Here is a 20,669-nt window from a genome sequence, read left to right as displayed (position 1 = left end):
GTGAGGTCAGACACCACAGTGGGCAAATGTCATTTACCAAATCATGACTAAACAAAACCACGTGTTGATTCACATATCACCGATCAATTAATCTCTCAGCAGAAGAGAATAATAAATCACCAGATTTATAGAAAGGCATCATTTCCACATGCAGTGATTTCAGTGTGTGTATTTAAAAAAAAGGAAAAAAAATCACTCTGGATACCACTGCAGCATTGACTATGCTTTCAAACTCCAGGTGTTTATATGCAATGCCACTAACTAGCAGAGTGTCAGACTAGTGGAATGTCTGAGACCAAGGCATGTGAGTGGTCTGACCTCAGACATGTGATTAAAGCCTGCTTCTCACATGCACAGCAAATCCCATCAGCACCCTGGGGGTAACAATTGATATGTAGGACAGGGCCATACCGCAACAGATTCTGCACAACTACTTGTCCAGGCCATGGTGACATCCCATCTGGACTACTGCAACTTTCGCTTGTCTGGCCTTCCTGCTACTATCATCAAACCTCTACAGCCGATACAGAACGCTGCTGCCCAAGCTGCGTTTGACTTGCCAAGCGTTCCTATGTATCCCCTCCACTCATTTCTCTGCATTGGCTTCCCATAGCTGCCTGGATAAAATTTAAGAACCTGGTTATGGTATACAAATGCATTAACGGAACTGCTCCCAGCTTTTTAGAGGACTTGATCATTTGCAAAATGCCAGCCAGACTGCTACACTCTTCCACATCTGCCTGCTTGGTGGTCCCATGCATGAAAGGTAAAGCGCAGAGGTTCTCGGTTCTGGCTCCACCGTGGTGGAACGACCTCCTCCTCTCGCTCAGAACTGCTGAATCTTTGCCCACATTTAAAAAGGATCTTAAAACTCATCTCTTTCGGACTTACTTCGCCCACGATCTCTTAAGTTCACGTAAGGTCTAAATGTTCACGCCCATAAGGTATACATGTTCATGATCATGCTCGGATCAATGCTTTACAAAGCCACTTCTGCAACGTAACATAAGTGTTTATATGTATTAAAAAAAATTAAGAGGAAGGTGATTAGGAACTGGCAATATTCTGGTAAAGTTTTATGCAGCTACTTGTGTGATGAATGTCAGTGCATATGGTGAAAGAAACTAACTGTACTTAAGAATCACAATCACACATGCAGCTGTCTTTCTCCTAAGGCAATGCACACATTGTATTTTCTATGAGATGTATGTCACTTTGGAGAAAAGCATCTGATAAATGAATCAATGAAAATAAATGTAAATGTAATGTCAATCATTTTGTCTGTAGACATTTTTTGTCTGCGTTCTTTATGGCACTATTTCGTACACAAGGAAGAAACTAAAATCTAGATATCCAGCCTCTCCTAATATGGACTTTCAGTATAAATATACAACATTACCTAACAGAGAGCAAAGTTCGTGTTATAGACGTATGTCTTTAAAATCTCTTCACGCTACATTTGGGTTAATGAAATTACTGTGATGTGAAAGATGATTTATGTCCTGAGAATGAAGGCAAGATAAGGACCCAACATTTCAAAACTAAGGCCATTTATTGAATGTTTTTAGAAGTAGGACGACAGCTCCAACAGAACAGCCATAAATCTTAACGATTAGCCACAGTCTATAATTTACTAATCTGTTGTTTTGAATACTAAAATTTACCATGGCAACTGCAGACCAAGTCCTGGGGAGGACAGCTAGAAACATAACCCACTGACTGCTGGGACTGCCATGATGATGAGAAAGTCTCCCTTAAGGCTGTTCTGAGTGGCTGTGATGGCCTCATATGCTACACCATTCAAAAGCAGCAACAGCTCCTTCTGTCTGCCAGTATTGTGTGACACTTCAACAGCGATTGATTTGGTCTGAATGGAGGGCATTGCTTGCTGTAACTCCTAGGTTAAGAGAGATCACTGCAAGCTCTAAAAGAGCGATGAGGACAGCCAAACACAAGAAGCAGAAATCCAAGGTGGTTACCTGCTAAGGCAGGTTGTGCTTGTCCAGCCGACAGAGGTGTTTCACAGTTCTGATTAGAGAGATTCATTGTTTTTATGGTGGGAGACATTTACTCACCAGCTTTTCAACCCCATGAGACAACATGAACCTCTGAAAGGGGCTGTTAACTCCTGAACCTTGCTGGGATGGTAGTCAAGATAAGTAGTTTACAAATACATGTTCAAAACAGGGAAAAAAACTAATTCCACTGAAATGACATTTCTTATGAATAGCTGTTTAGGAGTTCCATTCCATTATACAGTAGTCAGTGACAGGGATCAAAGGCAGTCATACCATGGGTCTGGAGCCCAGATTCGAACTGCGCAATGACTCCAGCTCCTCTGTCATCTTGGAGGCAAGGGCTTGAAGGTAGCCTCGGGCATCCTTCTCGTCACTCACCCTGCAGGGGAATAAGGCACATGTTTCCCAACCTTTACCCTCTCACTCCCACAGACATATCCTGCTAGGCTGAAGTGGGCACACTTACCACTGGATGATCTCTGCAATCTGAGCCTCCCAGTGGGCCACGCTCTCCTTCTTGGCAGCCAGGTCCTGCAGCTCATCCTCCAGCTGCCTGTTCTGGGCTTTCAGTTTGTCCACAGAGGTGCTCAACTAGGAGGAAGGAGCTTTTAGTATTAGTAACTGTAATTGAGCCACCTTTCAACCCATCTGCCCTTCATCCAAAAACCTCACACTGTCAGAGTTCTGCCTCACCCGGTCGGTCTCTCCAGTCAATTTGCGGTTATCCTCGGTAAGCATGATCCTCTCACGCTCGTACTTCTCCTTCAGTGCTCCCACCGCTTCATCCATCTCGCTCTGCCTGCACCCAGACCACCCCTCATTAGACCTGCTTTGTGTTTAGTAGAAGACTTATGAATACATTCCTATACAGAAACAAGCATGCCATGGCTGCCTTTGTCAGAATTTCTGTCTACTCATTTTATTCACCAAGTTGGATAACAAGATCAAACTCTCAACACACTGACAACAAAACAAATGACTGATTCAGCTTAACAAGTTTTAGTTTTGCCCATCAGCACCCTGGCGGTATCGTTTGATATGTAGGACAGGGCCGTACCGCTCACGCTTTGCTTTCTCCAGCTTGTCCTTGAGCACCAGGAGCTCCTTGTGCAGTGCCAGCTGCTGGCCCTCTGAGTCATGCAACTCCTTCCGGAGGCTCTTCAGCTCAGCAGAGTGCGCCGTCTCACGCCTTCCCAGCTCTTCCTCATAGAAGACCACCTTTTTGTCGAGTTCCGCCCTCACCTTGGCAACCTCTTGTTGGCTCTCCAGGTTGGAGGCAGACACCCGGCCGCTCCCCTGCTTCACCTAGTCAAGGGAAAAAAAAGTCACCATGTAAGCAACGTTCCACAGTAGCTTATTACAAAGGCGCAGGTGACCATGACCCGTGGGGTGCATTTTCTTCATATTACAAAAAAGCATCCATTTTGCTGTGGCTATTATAAATGTCCAGTTATTGATAAAGCCTTGCTGTTCTAGTGCAAAGAGGTGATTTATGAAGACACCAGACCAACTGAGCTGAGAGTTTTTTTTTTTTTTTAAAACATTTTAAAAAATGTTTCTCTCCAAGGATCAACTTCGACATTTAAATGAACCCAGTTTCAGTCCATTCAAGTTAGTACCCAGTGTTCTTCGTAATTCAAGTAAGGCCATGTCACAAGTGGCTGTCACTATAGGATAAGGGGATGGAAGGAACAAGCCTCTCTCACTCCCATGGCTATGTTTGATTTATGGCTATAGGAGCAGTGTGCACACAAATTCAGCACAGCTTGAATAAAGCCTGATGGGTATCAGAACATAAAAAAAAAAAAAAACCTTCACAAATAAAAATTCTTCTGTGGGAAACTGCAAACTTAGATGCTGTCAGAATGGAATACGACCAGACCAAACAAGTAAAAATGCTGAGAGACAGCAGACCTAGCTGAGAGGAAGGTGTGAAGGCCAGGAGCTATAGATCTGTTAACTAATCAAAGCCAGATGGAACACCCAGCTAACACAAGATTCAATATTTTCACATATGAAAACCATATTAATACAAAGCACAAATAAACGTCACTTGAGAAAAGCGTATGAATAAATGTAAAGCAAATTATGTATTTGCTAGCTAGGTGGCAATTAACTAAAAATGTGCCCCAAATTTTCCCAGACCAAAAGAAAAAAACTAATTCCTCTGATCTCCAAGAAACTTCCTTCAAATCAAGAAGTTGGACATGAAGCTTAAAGTTTAGAAAAATTTTTCCTTTTCCCAAAAAGTCTGATAATTGTGATAGCAGGATAGTCCCAAGAGCACAGAGGCATGCTCCCTCAACAATGAGCTGCGTGGCTCTTCATCCCCTGAAGCCCTCCCAGCAACCCTTGTCTGTCTCTGGTGGTTTGCTGGTGAGGAAGAGGGTAGGTGTCTCTGACCTTGAGTGCCTCCAGCTCGCCTTCCAGCTGCTTGGAGTAGATTTCGCTGTGCTCGCGAAGTTTGCGCTCCTTGGAGGCCTCTGCTTTCACATCCTCCAGCTGCGCCTCCAGCTGCAATGACAAACACGTGGGTCAGCAGTGCGCGTGCACACACACACACACACACACACACACACACAGTACACATATACTGTAGACATGTTACATGACAACAGCACTATAAAAATTTCAGAAACAAGGCTTGGAACCTTGCACCCCACTTGAAAAAAAATTAAAACCTCGACCTTCACCAGCAAGGCTATTACAATTATTAGCGGCACTTTTTACTATTAAAATTGATGTTACTGGAGAACTAGAACAAGCAAGAAACTTTATAGCTTTGCTAGATCATGAGAGTAGAGGAGGAAGGTAACTGCCCCTTCCTCTCCTGCTTTGCTGCAGCACATTCCTGACCAGGAAGTCCCAGGGGGTCAATGTAGGCCATCTGGACACAGTTAAATTGTCCAAGGCAGGTTGGGAGGGCTCTGGCCATGAGCTGGAAGAAGGAAGAGGGTGATGCCAGCACTGATTCCTCTAACTGCTTCTGTTGAAGGAGTTAACTCCCATCTCATTGCAAGATACACTCCCCAAATGAGGTTAAACAGACTGTGCATTCCAAGCTGAGGAGCACGCGCCAGACATTAGTTTTCATCAGGCAATAGGCAGCAAGAGATAGGAGCCTTGGGCAGGATACAAGGGGGGTGAAGAAAAAAAATGCAAATGTTTGGGATTCCAGGACAAAGGAGACAAGACTTTTCAGGAGCAGACAGGATTCCAATGATTTCACCTGCTTTCTCACACTATTATTGGAGTTACCTCCTTGCGGGCCTTCTCTGTCCTGCGTATCTCCTGTCGCATGCTGTCCATCTTCTGCATGAGCACCTCCATCTCCTCCTCCTTGTCACGCAGCTGGCGGGAGAGGCGCTGCTTCTGCGAGCGCAGCTCCGCCATACGCTCGTTCAACTCGGAGAACTCCTGCATAGCCAGCTTGCGTTGTTGGTGTGCCTCCTTCAGCTCCTTGGTCTGGGATTTGAGCCGCTCAAGGGACTCAGCCAGTTGCTGGAAGGGGAGAAAGTGCCATCAAACCCAGGACAGACATATATAAATACAAACAAGTCTGTGCTGAAAGAGCAGCAGAATGAACAGCAGAGATGTAGAAGAGTCAACTGGATACTGCAGAAAGAGGGACAAACCAGAAGAGGATGCATAAAGAATGACAACAGCCACAAATGAATAAACATGGGATATGAGGGCAGGAAGATGTGGAACAGTGGTTATCAAGACAAACAAAGAGTGATACAGGAGCAAACACAGCTGAAGGGCATTACTCTCAGACAAATGTGCACATGCACCAAGAACAAGACAAAACCAAAGGGACTAGCTGACAACTGTGAGAAGAGAATGTGTGTTTAAGAGGAACGATGGAAGAAACCCATTCAACCTAAATCAGGCCTTGATTCTACATTTAGCTGTAGTAACAACTAAGTGGGTATTTAAATCAGCTTGACTAATCTAATTCTATTAACATGCAAAATCTGTATCCTGTCAAATTCAGAGAAATTAAATTATTTTCCCCCAATAAAGCATCTCTTCTTCCACAAATAGCAATGACTAAACTAAATAAAACAACAAAAAGGTTGTTTTGTTCCCAAAAAGAACAAAAACTTTTGAAAGGTTGACCAAACATGGACTCTGGACAGTCAATGAACCTTAACTAGCATTTTCCACCAAGCATCCAAGGAGGTATGGGTTCTACAAAAGGGTAGAAATGCATCTCAGCAATAGGCTATCGAGAAGAATCTTTTTGTTCCTCAGTGTGTACACTGTAAATACAGACTCCTGCTGAAAGCAGTGTTTATATATTCTGGAACATAACATTTTGGAATAAATTGTATTTATACCGTTTCGTCAGAATGCAACACAATTTCAGAAAAAGGTCACCTACACCAATAAACTGCAAACCCATGACCTACACATGACGAAAGCAGAGGTGTGCCTCTATGAACTGGAGTTATTTATTCCTGCTTCACCATTGCCCGAAACACATCACATTGCCCATATCACTGAGAGCGCAGAGAATCCTACGCAGGGGTAGGTACCTTGTGAATGTCCTCCTTCTCTTGCCGTAGTGCTTTCACTTGTTTTTCCAGGGCCTTCAGCTTGGTGGAGGAGGTCTCGTAGTCCTGGCGAAGCGTCACAGCTTCCTCCAGATGGTGTTCCAGGCGGTCAGAATCTGGAGGGAGGGAAAGGGGTTTTAGCCCTGACTATCAGATCATGTGCAGCCCACCAATTACATGCCATGTTGGTCAGTTTTCCAATTTCCTTTCATTAGGGAATAATTCACACTTAGAACAGCAAGTGGGGTAATTTCAATCCTAAATATCAGTTTCCAGCAATGTAGCTCAGCAGTTAAAAACAAGCAAATCACAGGAATTTGTGGTCCTTATGACAACACTTTAACAGACCTCACCTGTTTTCTGTAATGCACTTCATGGGCCACAGGCTACTGGTATGGGGCAATAAGCCATTTTAAAATAACATCTACTCTTGGACGGTAAACTCTTTCTCCCTAAAATAACCTGTCAGTTAAAAACCGCTAAATGGCAAGTGTCGCAAACCATCACTGTTTGTTCAGCATCTGTTGCTTTATGGGGGGGGGGGGGGGGCAGCACTGACAGGGAAAGAGGCCAACCTGACAACTTCTTTTTGAGCCGCTCTATTTCCTCATTTAGCTTCTTAATCTCCTTGTCTCTCCCAACAGTTCCCACCCCACGCGCTGAACCATGGAGGGACTGTACGGCCTCTAGAGGAGCAGTGGAGAGAAAGTTAAACGTACATGTGTATGTGAACGCATGGGCATGCTTGTATATGTGGGGACTCAATACCTTGCAGCTTGCGGCTCAGTTCTTGCTTCTCCTGCTCTAGTCGCTTTATGCGCCGCTCAAAGGCCTCAACCTGTGGGCTGCTTCCCACATCCTGCTGGGCATTGCCCGCCTGGCCAGCACCATCTACTGCAGCCCGCCTCAAGCTCCCACAGTCAGAGAAGCAGCTATCCGTGGTGTAGGTGAACCCAACAAAGGGAAGGTGCTGCCCAGAAAAGCCTGTATGCGACACAGGGGGCACCACATCCTAAAAGAGAAGACAGCTGGGTGAGTCAGTGATAGAACAGACAGCTACAAAGTGCAACCCAGAGAGTCTGAATAGGACTAATCGTTTTGGGTGATGCACATGGGTGTACATAATGAAACTTGCACAAAACAGTACCATCTCTGGTCCATGTGAGCTCTTGTTTTCACACATTATAAAGGTATTTAACTCAAATATCCAGATGTAAATCTTGCCAAAGGTTTAAAATGATATACTGTTATTAGCTGTGAGTTAACTGTATTTCCTTAACGGGTACTTTAAGCGCCTGAAGGTTCAAAAAGGTTTAGAACAGAAAATTAAGTAAAACGGTGTCAGGCCTCTGATAGAATGCTCTGACCAGACGCACCGGGTTTTTAAGCACGTCATCATCCACGTCAAAGTTGGAGGTGTCAGAGGGGGAGCTGACATCAGGAATGTAAGGTGCCTCAGTGCTCCGGATATTATCCCAGTCGATGCCACAGAAGAAAGGATGCCGCTTGAAGTCATCAATACCATTCTGGCCCAGGCGCCGCTCACGGCTGCAAATGAGTCGCTGGATCAGGTCCTTGGCATCCTCTGATACGTCCGTGATGTGGGAGGGGAACTGGAAACGCTCCTTGGTGTGGTGTTGGATTGGGAGAGGACAACATAAAATGAGAACCCCACAGTGACATTGAACACATACTTAATCACATATATAACATCTTCAAGGGTCAACAGTTGTGTTGACAGACAAATGGTAGATCATTCAGATTTCTTATTGGGTGGTATTTTCCAGAGATCCTACCACCCATTAAATGTTACTTGGTTTTTCTGCTTATAATTACAATCAACATAAACATTTCAGCCACGAAAGGACTTTTCCCAAACAAGGAGGCACAGCTGGCTAACTTTGATGCATTTCTCTCTGCATCATGCCAATGCAAATTCAGGATTAAATCAGCCAATTATGCTCTGTTTTCTACATGTTTGCCCCTGGGGAAATCACCCAGAGTTGCATTACTCAAGAACAGGCATTGTGCAGTCAAATCATGAGCAAAACCAATCAAACTATACTAACTTCGGGGCAGATTACATAAAATATACTTCCATCAGGCAAATCATCAGTAGCAAATGCTCCGACAAAGCTAAAAAAAAAAAAAAAAAAAAAAAAAAAAAAACACGTGACATGAGCAATGGCTGACAGCTCACCTCATGGTTCATGATCTTTCCGTAGGTCTCCACCAGGGACTCGGCATAGAAGGGCGTTTCGCCATACAGCATCTCATACATGCAGACGCCCAATGACCACCAATCGCACTCCGGTCCGTATTTCCCCATGCCATCCTCCATGGCTTGTAGGATCTCAGGCGAGATGTAGTCTGGGGTTCCCACAGCAACTGAGGACTGTACCTGTGCCAATCAAAGACCAACATGAGGACACTAAACAGTGAAGGACCCTACTAGTGTGAAATTAGTGAGGAGGGATCCTACAAGGAGATCTGCATTACCAGTAGTGTTGATGTCCTGAATCATTAATCTGTGAGCCAATTAGAACCCCCAACCTGCTCCCAGCTGCCATTAATACATCACTTCACTATGAGCTGCTGCAATGCTTTCTATTAACACAGTCACGATTTAGCTAAATTAAATTTAACACATCTAACAGAATGCAACAGAGGTAGTAGCTGATTAAAGGACAGATCCTGGACACGGTGCCTTTTAAATAACATTGTGAAGTCTTGGAAGAAACTAGAAGCACTGTATGGTCTGCAATGGCTCAGTCCTGCTTGGGTCAGAAAAAGGTCAACACCAAAACTTGAAACTCATTTGCTTGACTTGTGCAATCATATTTTGAGAAACACAGCCTTGATGGTTAATCCTCTTTGCATTTGCAAATTGTTCCAGAATTTTCTCATCTTTTCATTCCTACAAAAATCAAATACCTTCTGCCACAGGACAAACTAAGTAGTAAAACAGTAAAGTAAAATTTATTTCTTTATATTGTGGCAAACAGCTGTGTCAATTTTAAATATGCGCTCGTGATGTACCATTTCTGTGAAACAAGATACCCCACATACAGTCACACCTCTGTCAATAAGTTCTGGATTTGCGTTTACAGGGCAGCAGTGGGGTTTAAAGCAACAGTTTGCATTTGTTTATTTAACAGAAAAAGCATCTTTCAATGACCACAACTGTATGTAGTATTATTTAAGCACACCTTTTCACCCAAGGAGACTTACAATGCTTGAAAACACTAGGTACAAAGATTCACTGATCAGAGAAACTCTCTCAGGCACACAATATGGGCAATTTGGAGTCACTAATTCATTTGAAAGCATGTCTTTGGACTACGGGTGAGGAAACTGGAGCACCTAGAGGAAACCCATGCCAACACAGGGAGAACATGCAAATTCCACACAGACAGAGAGGATCAAACCCACAACCTTTCACAACATTTCAGTATTAAGACAACATTGCTACTTCCTGTGCCACTGGCACCAAAATATTTTCTGTGATGCTTCACTGAAATTACAGCAAAAGGAACAGTACCTATCAAAGGAGTGATAAGATGTGGGGTGGGAAAAATTCCTAAAAACAAGTTATGTGAGCAGCATCACAGGTCGGATCAGAGGTATACATACTAGTTTTAGCATTTAACTGGTAATATAAACAGATGTAATTTAAAAACAGGGAACATGGAGATCATTGCTCATCTGTTTAAAGCCCTTTCACTGATGTCTGCACGAGTCACTTTGAGCAAAGAATTGTCCAAACAAGCTTATTTCAGAAACATAAGGCAAAAGGCTCTTTTCTACTGCCTCTGCTCCTTCAAAAATTAAACTTCATGACCCATTTATTTTTAATTAGTCGTTAGTGCCTAATGAATCAGGCAGAAAAAAGAATTTAAGATCATCTCCCTAGTTATGTGGAGTGAGAACTGGAAAGCACACAGAATCGTGCGTGCGTGTATACAGAGGACATGTGCAGTGCTTACTGTCCCATCGTCCATCATCTTCAGGCAGGATCCAAAGTCAGCCAAACGAATATGTCCATTCATGTCTAGCAGTACATTGTCCGGCTTTATGTCTCTGAAACAGAGAGGAGCTTATCACTCAGACTTATAAATGAACTGGAGTAGTTTCAGAATCACAACCTCTTACAACTGTTAATCTTCAAAACAAAGTCAGTTAAACCAGCACAGGAATTGTATTGACTCTTCTGACTATTATTCTTGGCATATAAGCCAGAATCAAAATGCGGAGGACCACTATGTGAAGACAGAAAGGATACCTGGAGTTCGAATCCATGAAGACCCACACCGTAGATGTTCTCACCTGTGCACATAGTGCTGTTGATGGATGGAATGAATCGCTAGAACCATCTCGGCCACGTAGAACCTGGCCATGTCCTCTGGAAGGCGGTCTTCAAACTTGCTGAGCAGCGTTAGCAGGTCCCCACCAACATAGTAGTCCATCACCAAATACTGCAATGGGAAAAATCAAAACTCAGTGAATGACCCAGCTGCACTAAGTAATAATTTTAATTTCTTGTCATCTATGAGATCTCACAGACTCCAGCCTCACAGAATGAGGGGATTCATCTTTCCTTGTGGCATATTAACAATCCATGCTAAACCTCTGTCAAACGAAATGAAAAGGGTGGACAGACAAATTAGGAAAAGGACAATGGAAAAATCTTTACACAATGGAAAAATACCACCTAAAAAATGGCTGGGCTTGGCCTCAGAAGCTTAGGACAGCCATAAATGAGGAAAATAGCTGCTGCATGACTGCCTGTCTCCCTGCCTCTGGAGAACATTCAATTTATTAAACAATTACTTGATTACTCCTGATAAGTTTACAATTCTCTGCAACAGGATTCCTAACCCACTCACCTAGCACAAGCCATAACAGATTCTCCGGCACTTTGGAGTTGACAATTTACTCTTTAGAAGAACAATACAAAAAGATATTTGTAATGATTAATGAAACTGTACCCTCTATTGTTTGCTGGTACTTATTCTTGTAAGGGAAGAGGAGTTTCACAGCTCAAACCTATAACCATGGTTTTGGTTTACAAAATAAGTGTTCTTAAGGCCTGTTGTTCCTTATGAGATTGCTTGACTTATTTTTAAAAAAAAAAAACATTCCAGAGAAAACATGAATCCAGTGCTGCCTGAACTATTTTTGCAGCATGACTCAAACAAACACTTTACAGGACGGGTGCACAAATTTTGAACCCTGTGAGTGTGAGCTGGTTTTGTTTCCATCTCAGTGGTCTGACTGAAGTTACTCTTTAAAGTCACTTCAGGTGACTTAATGCCTGCCACTGTCCATGTATTTCACTCTTCAAAGAATGAAGATGCTATGCTGTTAAATGTGTTGCATTAATAAGTATTTGACACTAGACAACACTAATTTGATCACCACATTAAAGCTATAATAATGCTCATGTAAGGATATTCACTTCATTAAACTAGTTCATAGGATTTCAACAACATTTATAGTTGATTTCAAAGGACTCTACAATTTCCACTGATTTACATTTATCTTAACAGTTGTAACTGGTTAAGAGTGTGATAGAAAGGAGGAAGTATATACAGTACTTTATTTACAATTTACAATAATTTATTTAGCAGATGCTTTTCTCCAAAGTGACTTCCAAACTACATAGTGTTACCCTGCCCACACACCTTATTCACCAAGGTGACTTACACTGCTAGATACATACTTACACTCATCACTCATCCATACATCAGTGGAACACACTCTCTCTGTCACTCACACACTATGGGGGAACCTGAACAGCATATCTTTGGATCGTGGGAGGAAACCGGAGCACCCAGAAGAAACCCACGCAGACATAGGTAGAACGTGCAAACTCCACACAGACTGAGTGGGGACTGAAGCCATGTCCTATTGCACCACCCAGGCGCTGTGAGACAGCAGTGCTACTCACTGCGCCATGTTGCCCACGACAGTATGTGACTAATAAACTACTTGAAGGAAAATTGTCTCCATCCAGCACCATTCTTCAAACCCCACTGGTACATTAGTGGTCACTGTTTCCAGCGTAATGTGGGTTAACAGTACTTTGAGAGAGAAAACAGCCAGACTGACACCAATGATGGACAAAAATCTGTTGGTTTTGAAAAAGCAAGCATGTTTTCTTTCTGTTCCAAAACATCTGATACAAGTAGCAACACTATTGTATATAATAACATGCCTACTGTGGAAGTAAAATATACCAGGCAAAATGTCATTGTAATAAGCCTCTTGAATGAAAAAGATATACATTTTGATAAGCTATTGAAGCTGTTTGTTGTTGTACCCCATTAGATGAGGAATAGGTAATTTCATCTAGGGTAAACTGGTTAGAAACTGGAGGATGAATGTACAACTTGAAGGGCTGAAAGCCAAGGCCACCCCACAGAAGGATTAGGTAAATGAGGGATGAGGCCGCCTGCTCTCACCAAGTAGTTGTCATCCTGGAAGGCATAATGCAGTGTGGTGATCCACTGGCAATCTCCATGCACGAGCACATTCCGCTCCTCACGGAAACACGCTGTCTGCATGTGAACAAAACACTGGTCATTCACACAGGACAACCACACATAGTAACAAATGCATTCCTAACACACAGAAAAAGCACTGACATTCACTGGCAACTGAGATACATGAAAAACTAACTTTGACAGATTCTTGAATTGAAAAAGGAGAAAAAAAAAAAACACATTAATGCACCTACACTATTGTTCAGACATGAGACAAGCCACTTCTGAAATGACCAACACTGACAAATTTAGCTGAATTTTAAAAAATTGCATAACGGAAGGCATGGGGGGGGAACAAGCAAATGCTGTGGCCTAAATGAATAAGCCGAATAGCCATCAGTGTCTGGACTGGGGGCAGGGTGGGACAACATCCCCTTGGCCTGCGTTCTGTAATGGCGACATTACAGGATTGAGGGATTAGCCAGAGTCGTCGACAAAAGCTGCCCTGATGGGGCAGCAGTGCTGGAGGCCTGGAGAAAACGTCAAAGTCAACGGTGGGGGAAACTAGGTCAAGCTGCACAGAAATCTCCTGGCACCAGGCCTTGCCACCACATACTGGGCAAAAGAAAGAAAAATCATTTTATAAACTTGTCACATCTAACAGAAATATCCTACTTTCAAGATTAAACTCCTTATAAGGCTCCCAGGTGTCATTTTAGGGTTTTCATTTTACTCCAGCAACTTTTGCTGCAAATTACTGATTTGCTTGTAGAAAAACAGACTTTCTGATTCTGGACTTAAAAGAACATACCCTAAATTACACTTAGCAGCCCTATGAACTACATATAAATCCATGTACTCATGCTGTATTTTTAATTGATTTAGGGTAAACCTGATTAAAGATAGAGCGAACCAGGCTGCGAGCGCAAACAATGCGAGTTAAGGCAATGGGAGACTATAATTGTGATTGTAGAAGGGCAAAACAGAACTGAAAGAACTCGACACACACTTCAGCCCTCTTCAGCATGTCCCATTTATTGAGGATTTTCATGGCATACACCCTCTCCGTGTTCTTCATCTTCACCACTGCAACCTGGAGAAAAGAAAGGAAGAGAAAGGCTCAGTTCACATGGACACACAAAATGATCAGCGACCAGTTATTTCTGGGCTTCAGATTAAGACGTGAAGGATTTCAGCACCATTTTATTTTTACACCAGCTTACTTCGGGCCTGTTAGCACTGGGATAGCTTCCCTCTCAGAGGCAGAGACACGCCAAACCAGCAGTCATTTTCCCCAGCCTGGTACAGCTGGCATGCTACCAGTACAAACTGCCATCAGTGCCTTGAATTGTAAAGTCCTAGCTTTGCCTCTAGAAAAAGGCCAAACCAGTGGCTGGTGAGAACGAAAGAAGACAGAACCGAGTGACATACAGCTTGCGACAGCAAGTCAAAATCTATCTCAGAAATTAGCTGGCATTGCATACAGAAAGGCAATGGTGAGCATTTACAAATCCCACGTAAAAATTAATGGGAAGTACATCACTCTGGGGTCATGGCCAAGCATAGCTAACATGTCCCAGAGTACCCTCCTGCTGCCAGGTCAGGGTTGGTTCGACTTGTAGTCCATGTGACTAAGTGGCTTCTGTCATCTTTAAGGCTGACAGCACTGAAGCAAAGCCCAAGCAGGATTACAGCCCAGTGAGGAAGTGCAAATCAGGCTGTCGTTCAGAAAGGGGCAAGCTGGCACTCCCCCAGAGTCTGCCTCGGTCAGGGAGACCTGCACATACGTCACACACAAGAGGCTCAGAAAAGAGAAAACATATGCCTATTTGTGCTTCTCCAATGCCAGGAGCCACAGCTCTACTCAAAACAGTATAGTAATTCTGCTTGTGAATAGCACAACAGTCCTGGTGCTCTAAGGAGCAAAAATTTTTCTAGGTGTCTGCTAAGCATATAGTATAACTTTATCAAAGCCACACCACATCAACTTCCCAGCTGCGACCAAAATCTGGAAAGATCTTCTTACATACAAGAAGTTACGTGATTTATAATACACTACTTGAGGAGTGCTTGTTACATCTTTCAATGACCATTTTTCAGGGTTCTATTCTGACAGCCGATCAAACGATAGAACAACACTGCAGCCTCATTGTGATCACTCTGCAATCAGCTTCGTTTCAACTTCCAGATGGACCTGCTGTCATACCAAAAGCACACCAGCTCACCAATATAAACAGAAAAATGCCACAGATACAGTGGCAAGACTAAAAGGAATGCACACACAAACACAGGTACAAAAATGCAGGACACTTAAGTAGAACAGCCACACATTCAGTGCTGCACTCCACCCAATACCTCTCTAGAGAAAAACACATTGAGCTCAGGAGCTGTCCTTTCTCCATTCAAAACACACACACACACACACACACACACACACACACACACACACACACACACAAAAGGTGTCACCTGCCTGCTCTGATTCATGACCTGGGCCCAGAGAGGACGCCCCAGGGGCAGGCACACCTCATCACAACGCCTATCCACGTGTTCTACTTCAATGACATATGTGCAGAAAGGCCAGAAAGTAAATTTGCTCAAATTTACATAAGCTAAAAGCTTCCAAACAATCAACTTTGTTAGATGCTTCTACATTGGTCAGGCAAGCATGCTACAGGTACATGTACTTCCAACCCAGTGCTGAAGGGTTACAAATGCATATTAAACTATGTATTGCAACATGTACTGGTAAGATCATTTGACTAGACAGGCTTCCACACTATACACTGCCCACTGTGAAGGATCCTAGTGAGAAATTCCAGATTTATACACAGAAAAAAAAAATTTCTTTTTTCATTAACACCAATACTGTTGTGTGAGACAGTACAGAGGCACATCAGGAAATGCTTGTGCCTCACAGCACCCAGGTTGTGTTTGTGAGCATGGGTTCAAACCCCACTCAGTCTGTCGAGTTTAAATGATCTCCCCATGTTTTGCATGGGTTTCCTACTCACAGTCCAAAGACACATGTCTTAGATTAACCTCTACATTGACCTGCATGTGTTTGAGATTGTGACAGAGAGAGACGGACTCCCCTGCAATGAACTGGTGGCCCATGCAGGGTGTATTCCACTTATACATATTTCCCAGGATTGGCTCCAGACCACCATAACCCTGAGAACTGGTTATATGGCTACTGAAGATGGATGGATGGAAGTCTGATGCAAAGTGGACCAATATAAACTTTTTTTTTTAAATAAATCTAAAGCTCAGTTAGCAAATGCCATCCACCCAACACTCTGTCTGTTTAGTAAAGAAAGCTTTTAGTGTAAAGATGCAATTAGTAGCAGGAACACACAGGAAGGTTGTCAGGTTGTATATGTATGAGAGACAACAGGTAGAGGCAGATAGAGACATCCTAGGCAGAGTGAGTGAAAGCAGTCGTAAAGATGTTCAACTGGCAACCCCATACCAGAATCACCCAGTCACAACATGTTGCTAGCTGGGGTTTCTCTGTGCCCCATTGGTAGAGCAAGGCTTTAGATGTCCCTTGCAAAAAAAAAAAAAAAAAAAAAGAGAGAAAACTGACTTGTGTCTTGTCAAAAAATAGCAGCAGTAATTTTTGCAATCCTCAAATTTTATTTTTAAATGACTGACTACAAAAAGTGCTTGTGACATCCAGAGGTACCTGAAAAGGACTACAGCAAGGAAAGAGGACACACAAAGCTGAAGGTCAAACATTGGAATGATGTGGATCAGGTAAGTGAATAAGAGTTCTCAACATGTAAACATAATAGGTTAAACAGGAAGCTAGAGCTTTTATATTTAAAATAAAATAAAAAAAAAAAAAATCATTCTCACACTAACATGGTGAGACTTGTATCTGCCAAAGCACTGGTGGACTGTGTCCAGTGGTTGTGTGTACAAGTGTGAGGCACATCATCACTTAAAGGAAACCCAATTTTATCCATTTCCTGTCTCTGGGGGGGAAATCCTTTTCCTGTATATCTCCTGGAGCCTCACCCCTTGAGTGCTGCTATACATATCATGCAAGGAACAGTGTAACCAATCCTTAGTGAGTCAGCATTTATGGCACAAACCCCATACCCACACATGCAAGTGTATACAGACAAACACAGACCCAGGGACAATGAGCAAAACCTACAGGGCTCCAGGCTTCCAAGTGTACCAAGGAGCAGGCAATGTACTGAACAAGAATCTGGAGACAAACACTACAGGTTGCTACTGCTTTGAATGTTCCAAAACTTACAGAACCTCCAGAATATCAATCAAGTGTGTGGCTTTCACAGTCTACTGCTAGAGCACAGTATCCTGTCACAGGGTAGATTCCATCAGTCCATTTACTAAAAGTGTGTGGCTCTGGGACATGTGACTCTGCCAAACCAGGTTAAGCAACCAAGAAGCAGCTATGGCATGAACAGCAGAATTATTGTTATCTGCTATTTAACTCTTGACTTTATATAGGCAGAGGTTCTTAACCTTTTCATGGCAGTGGGCCCCTTTCAGAACCTAATGGAAGCTAAGCAACCCTCCTACAAAAATACTGATAAAATTCCATGAGAAATAAAATACTGAGTTCAATGCAATGCACTAGAAATTGACTACTTTCAATTATGTCATAAATACTGATTAACTTTTACTAAGTGTTCTTTTCAAAGCTACCCTCCATTTTATGGATCCCTTGAAAACCATTAAAGTATCCTCAAGGGGTCCATGAACCATGAGTTAAGAACCCCTGATCTAAAGTAACCAAATTAAACATCAGGGTGTTTTCACTGGAGCAATTTAAGGGAAATGTAGTAGGAGTGGAACTTGATCTAGCATCTTACAGATGACAAGGCAACACCTTCAAGGCAAACCCTACGAAGGGTTGCAGACAGTGGTCAAGGACATGAAAGTTGCTGGTTCCTACTATGTGCTATTGCTATAGTAGCACTGAACAAGGTACTTATCCTGGTAAAAAATTAAACCTATTTAAATAGTTCATGTATCAACTAATAAAATGGAATCTGCTGCTTACCTCTCCAAAAGCCCCCCTGCCAATCACCTTGAGCATCTCAAAGTCATCTCTATGCAGCCGCATCTCCTTCAGAGTTGTGGTGAATGGTTTCACTGTAGTTGGAGGAAGGGAGAAACAAAAGAGGGTGACTTAATCTCTGACTGACAACATAAAGGATGTCTCTGCAATGAACCAGTCTATCTTGTTCCCCTGCAGCACCTTTGAATCTACTAACTGAATCAATTCTTGGCCAGAAGGCTTGTTAGTGAGGAGTAAAGGAGGAAAAACAAAACCACACTGAAAAACAGGAAAACTCATAGTGCCAGAGCAAATTTTTCCAGTACAGTTTTTCTATGCATCATGGCACACTACATTCCATACCACTGCTTGCTGATCTGCTTGCCAGAACTGGTCTAAAAATTGCCTAATTCAGGTAACAAGTGATACCAAGTCTAGAGTGAAGCACAGAAGCGATCAATCCTCTGCCTACTCCAACACTGTTAAGAACCTGTAGAGCAGGTGATAAATACCATGCTGTCACCAGGCAATCCCACCTTCAGTTAAGAAATGCATGGAATACAATATATGTCCCAAGCATTCACCATCTCATCACCCCCCATGTTGCCATGGCTCTCAGCCCACTGGACAGCACAGCTGTTCTTTACCATAAGAGGACATGCAGACTGGCTGAGGGGGCTCTCCAGCTGTATTTATCCTTTAACTGGGTTACTTTAAACACTAACCCCCATTTGTATATGCAGTAAAAGTACGGTAATACCACCCACCTGAGCAGATGCCCGGCGTAGGTACTGAGTTCCCTGGGAGCCACCAGGACAGATGTACCTCACACAAGGGCAAAGGCATCAGGGATGACACACAGCTGTAGATCTAGGGGACTTTCCTGTTAAGTCCACTAGAGCCCTGCAGGACCCTCTAGCTCTATGGAAGTTTCTGTTGTGAACCATGTGAGATAAGACGGGGGGGGGACACGGACCTGAGATCAAGGAGCAACTGTTTGGCTCTGTAAGGTGAGGAAGATCAGAGACCAATCAGACTGATGACTTCCTGTAGACTAGACTCAGACCCTGGTAGGACATAGTTCAGAGACCTCACTGAAGTATGACAAAGCACACTGTAATAAGGCCCACAGTGTGCAACCCACAGGCACAAGATAGACCGATCAATAGACATGAGGTCCACAGGGCCAGAGACCTAGGCGTGACAGAGCTAGTCTGCCTCCCACTAAAGTAGCCAAGCCTTCAAAGTGGTCACGTTGCCACAGAATGAAAAGACAGGAATTCTGGTTGCTCTTAGAATTTTGCTTGACTGCCTACCACATGCTGTCTGTACACCTTTGCACTGAAGGTAGTTGACAAGCACAGCAATAGTTGTCATCAACACCTCAGATGCACACACCTTACCATGATATCAAACATCAAGGATTTCTTATTCAAAGATCCCCACATGATGTAACTGACTTCCACAATATGTTGTGCTCACCTTTATGAATCAGAATGAAAAGTCAGGCTCTAACTCTTTGTACACTAAACAAATGAGCTCAAACAAACATCACAGGTGCCTCTTTGTAGCAAAGGAAACAACGCAAAAAAGTCAGTAGACATGAAGGCTGCTTCAATTAAAGCAAAATAAATTTGGGTGGAATCCTAAGGTCTACATCCCCACACCTTCCCAAGAATAAATATTCTAAATTCTCATCCTGCAGATATGATGTGTGAAGGATAAATGCCTATCAGTTATCAACAACCAAAAAAAAATAACCATCAAACAGCAGGTAGTGTTTTAACAATGGTTAGATATTTCCTGGATCACAGTGTGTTAAACACCTCATTTCAGTGTACGTCACAGGATACGAACCTCTAAAATTTTTGTGACGTGGCTAGTTCCAAAACTGCTATGCCACCTGCTGTTCCCACAGAATTAATTCCTAGTATAAAAGGAAAGCCAACTCACAGGGCTGCTACGGGCACAAAGTGACCCCAGCAGAGACCTACAGGGATAGAAACAGCTAATCCTGGGGTAATCCTACAGAGAGAGGTGCAGCCGGAGCATGGCGGGCCGCAGTACGAGCCAGCTTATCCCTACTCTTGGGTGTCAGTAGGCGGTGTGTGAGGTTGGGGGAAGGGGTGACTTGGCTCCACCCACAGTGATACTCAGGACCACCCTAAAGTGGGTATCAACCTGCTTCAGCTGACTAGGTCTCTTCTGAGAAAGAATTCTGTTGGTCCAGTTAGACCAAGTTGGTTTGCCTTACATTTCAAAACAGACAAGTTACTTCAAACTAGGTTTAAAAGACAGGACTGACACATATAATGGGGTATAAGCAGGGCTTGACATTAATACCCGCCACCCCCCAAACGCAGGTAGAAAATGGCAATGGCAGGCAACTCCATCCCCCCCTACTAGCCACTTTAGCATGTGACGTTTTGGTGGCATGAAAAAAAACATAGCTCACAAAACTCTCCTTAGACAATCAAATCAAGTCAATGTCACCCTAAATAATACAACTCCCATGAGCACTTACTACAGTGTGTGCGTGTATACTATTGGGGACTTCGGCACCAGACTC

At 43.2% G+C, this 20,669-nt stretch overlaps 1 protein-coding gene across 5 annotated transcripts in view; it reads right to left on the bottom strand.

The window, feature by feature from the left end:
* cdc42bpb (CDC42 binding protein kinase beta (DMPK-like)) overlaps window positions 1–20,669 on the bottom strand; it is a 49,945-nt gene that overhangs the window by 16,044 nt on the left and 13,232 nt on the right. For all 5 annotated transcript variants that reach the window (XM_018727631.2, XM_018727632.2, XM_018727634.2 and 2 more), the window contains exons 2-17: window positions 18,104–18,195; window positions 14,072–14,155; window positions 13,042–13,137; window positions 10,904–11,052; window positions 10,564–10,657; window positions 8,778–8,978; window positions 7,954–8,202; window positions 7,346–7,589; window positions 7,153–7,263; window positions 6,560–6,693; window positions 5,277–5,519; window positions 4,422–4,532; window positions 3,076–3,323; window positions 2,712–2,817; window positions 2,485–2,609; window positions 2,292–2,397 (exon numbers count right to left, since the gene is read on the bottom strand). In XM_018727631.2, the coding sequence (XP_018583147.1) occupies window positions 2,292–2,397; window positions 2,485–2,609; window positions 2,712–2,817; window positions 3,076–3,323; window positions 4,422–4,532; window positions 5,277–5,519; window positions 6,560–6,693; window positions 7,153–7,263; window positions 7,346–7,589; window positions 7,954–8,202; window positions 8,778–8,978; window positions 10,564–10,657; window positions 10,904–11,052; window positions 13,042–13,137; window positions 14,072–14,155; window positions 18,104–18,195 (2,393 nt within the window). The remainder of the gene's footprint in view (window positions 1–2,291; window positions 2,398–2,484; window positions 2,610–2,711; window positions 2,818–3,075; window positions 3,324–4,421; window positions 4,533–5,276; window positions 5,520–6,559; window positions 6,694–7,152; window positions 7,264–7,345; window positions 7,590–7,953; window positions 8,203–8,777; window positions 8,979–10,563; window positions 10,658–10,903; window positions 11,053–13,041; window positions 13,138–14,071; window positions 14,156–18,103; window positions 18,196–20,669) is intronic.

Source organism: Scleropages formosus, chromosome 15, assembly GCF_900964775.1.
Source record: "Scleropages formosus chromosome 15, fSclFor1.1, whole genome shotgun sequence".
In the NCBI taxonomy this organism is placed as follows: Eukaryota; Metazoa; Chordata; class Actinopteri; order Osteoglossiformes; family Osteoglossidae; genus Scleropages; species Scleropages formosus.
The sequence above is the reverse complement of the archived record's forward strand: the minus strand, read 5'-3'. Positions and strand labels throughout refer to the sequence as shown.